Source organism: Nicotiana attenuata, unplaced genomic scaffold, assembly GCF_001879085.1.
Source record: "Nicotiana attenuata strain UT unplaced genomic scaffold, NIATTr2, whole genome shotgun sequence".
NCBI lineage: Eukaryota > Viridiplantae > Streptophyta > Magnoliopsida > Solanales > Solanaceae > Nicotiana > Nicotiana attenuata.
In genome coordinates this window covers 391,087-393,705 of record NW_017670969.1, presented here as the reverse complement: position 1 = coordinate 393,705, position 2,619 = coordinate 391,087, and the positions used below count along the sequence as shown (strand labels likewise).

The window sequence follows — 2,619 nt, the reverse complement described above, 5'->3', positions numbered from 1 at the left end:
ATGTAACAAAACTTCCTGCCATGTTTGAGCCTTCTAGATTGAGTGTTTATGTTACAAGAAGGGCATGCAAACCGACCATAAGTGCACCATCCAGAGAGAGTATCATATGCTGGAAAATCATTTATAGTCCACATGAGAGCTGCTCGCATTTGAAATATCTCCTTAGCAGAGGCATCATATGTTTCTATCCCAACATCCCATAATTCATTTAACTCTTCTATTAAAGGTTGCAAATAGACATCAATATTATTGCCAGGAGCTTTTGGTCCAGGAATAAGTAAGGACAAAATGAAGAACTCTTGTTTCATGCACATCCATGGTGGAAGATTATATGGCATTAAAATCACTGGCCATGTACTGTGTACAGTTCGCATTGTGCCAAATGGATTAAACCCATCAGAAGCTAATCCCAGGTGCACATTGCGAGGATCTCCAGCAAATTCGGGATATTTACTATCAAAATTTTTCCAAGCTTCAGAATATGCAGGATGCCGTAGAACTCCATCTTTGTTGCGCTCTTCATGATGCCATCGCATTGCATTAGAAGTTTCTGAAGACATAAACAATCTCTGTAGCCTTGGTTTTAAAGGAAAATACCTTAGGACCTTGGCTGAAATTTTTCTAGCATCATTTTTCCATCTAGAAGCCCCACAAACTTTGCATTCATTAACATTCTTATTAGCAAACTCTTTCCTAAAAAGCATGCAATCGTTGGGACAAGCATGAATTTTTTCTTACTTTAAGCCCAAGCCTTCAACTATCTTTTTGGTCTCATAGAAAGAAGGAGGCAATGTTTCTCCTTCAGGAAGCGCATCTTTCAATAGTCCAAGCAAAGAATTAAAAGATTCATTTGACCATTTGAACGTGCATTTTAAGCGATACATATGCAGCAAAAAAGACAATTTGCTAAACTTCTTACATCCAGGATACAGTTCTTCATTTGCCTCCTTCATGAGACGTTCAAACTTATCCACCTCTGGATGAGGTTGATTTCTAGATGGAGGAGCAGTATTCTCTTGTACGTTTTGATCCATGCCACCACTTTCACTAATGTCAGTATCCATGAACTGTGTAACATCTATAAATGCATCATGTATCATTCCTCGCATATTATCGCCCCTTAGAGTTGAATGGCTTCGGTTATTTTCTCCAGCATTGTTTGATCCCTTTAGAGACTCCCCATGACAAAACCAAGTATCATATGACAGTATAATACCATTAACCACAAGATGATTATATGCTGTAGCCCGATTTACTTGATGGATAAGCACACACTCCGTACAAGGACATGCAATTTTTTCTCCACGTTTTTCAGAAAGTGCATGATTTAAAAAATCATCTACTCCCTCCAAATATTCTTTACTAACTCTATCACAATACATCCATCTTTTATTTCTAGGATTGTCCATGACGCTCAAGATATTCCTTTTTTTTTCTGTAATTACTGCAAGAGCTACAAATTTTTATTAGTAAAAAGGAGAAATTGATAAAAAAGGTAGTTCAAAATAAAAAAACCAATCCTATTAGTAGGCAATTCCATAGTTCAAAGATATCATTTTAACAATTGAAACTATAAAACATAAATCTATTAAAACTATCATTTTAACAGTTAAACTATTAAACAGTTAAACTATTTTAACAATTGATTCATAAATCTTTTAAGAATAGAATTATTAAAGTTATATTTTATAGAAGAACCATATATCATATATTTTAAAATTTTCAAAACTTACTACTCATATTTGTTGAATATCCAGATATATACTCCAATTTTACCAATTTGTTTATAGCTCTTTTCTTTATTGAGCGCCAATTTAACTAGTTCTAAAGCTAAATGGAATATAAGTTAGTTTATATATTAAAAGTATACAAAGCCTAATATAATTGTGATGAAATCATCCATCTAAAGTTTAAGTTAAAGACTACTTAAACTAAACATGACAAGAAAGAGACAGAGTAAATAAACTTGAAAAATTCAACAGATTATGCAAAGCCTAAAAAGGTGTGAACTTTTTTAACAATAAGACGATGATTGCAGTGATATGGGGCTACTACATATGGGGCTCAATTGATATGGAATATTTTGCTATTTATAAACAGATCATAGTCATCATAGAATAAACATGTAAATGAGAAATAAATATAGCCAAAGACAACTTGCCAATTTTTACTATATTGATTCATAAAACTTTTAAGAATGGAATTATTAAACTTAAAAATTATACAAAATTTTAAGGCTGGACATTCTGACTATAACTAACAAGAAACTAAAGGGTACTGACTGTCGAAGGATTCTATACATAGGAACCAATTCACAAAATAATACCAGAACAGAGGAGGAAGCAATTCAATCAATCGACTATCAATCTAACAGAGATATCACAAACGACTTAGCAAAAACATAAAAAGCTATTCTTTCACAAATTATTACTAAGTTGTTGTTCAACAGCCCTTGGCTTATCGCTCTTCTTCGTGGAACATGTTCCACGATACCAGAGACTAACATGGATATGCAAGAGATGAATATGCCAATTCCTATTCTTTCTATAGGTCTAAGCCTTACTTGTCTTCCTTTTATTTTAGATGCCAATGGAATGAACATGCGGTCATAGATAAGTA

At 33.3% G+C, this 2,619-nt stretch overlaps 1 protein-coding gene across 1 annotated transcript; it reads right to left on the bottom strand.

Annotated features, from left to right (window-relative positions):
* Positions 1-87: 87 nt before the first annotated feature.
* On the bottom strand, positions 88-1,409 carry LOC109244921 (the record flags this gene model as incomplete). Its single annotated transcript, XM_019412090.1, has 2 exons — positions 739-1,409; positions 88-639 (listed from the first exon to the last, which is right to left on the bottom strand). Coding segments are annotated over exons 1-2 (1,223 nt in total), but the record flags the coding sequence as incomplete, so codon positions are not given.
* Positions 1,410-2,619: the final 1,210 nt, after the last annotated feature.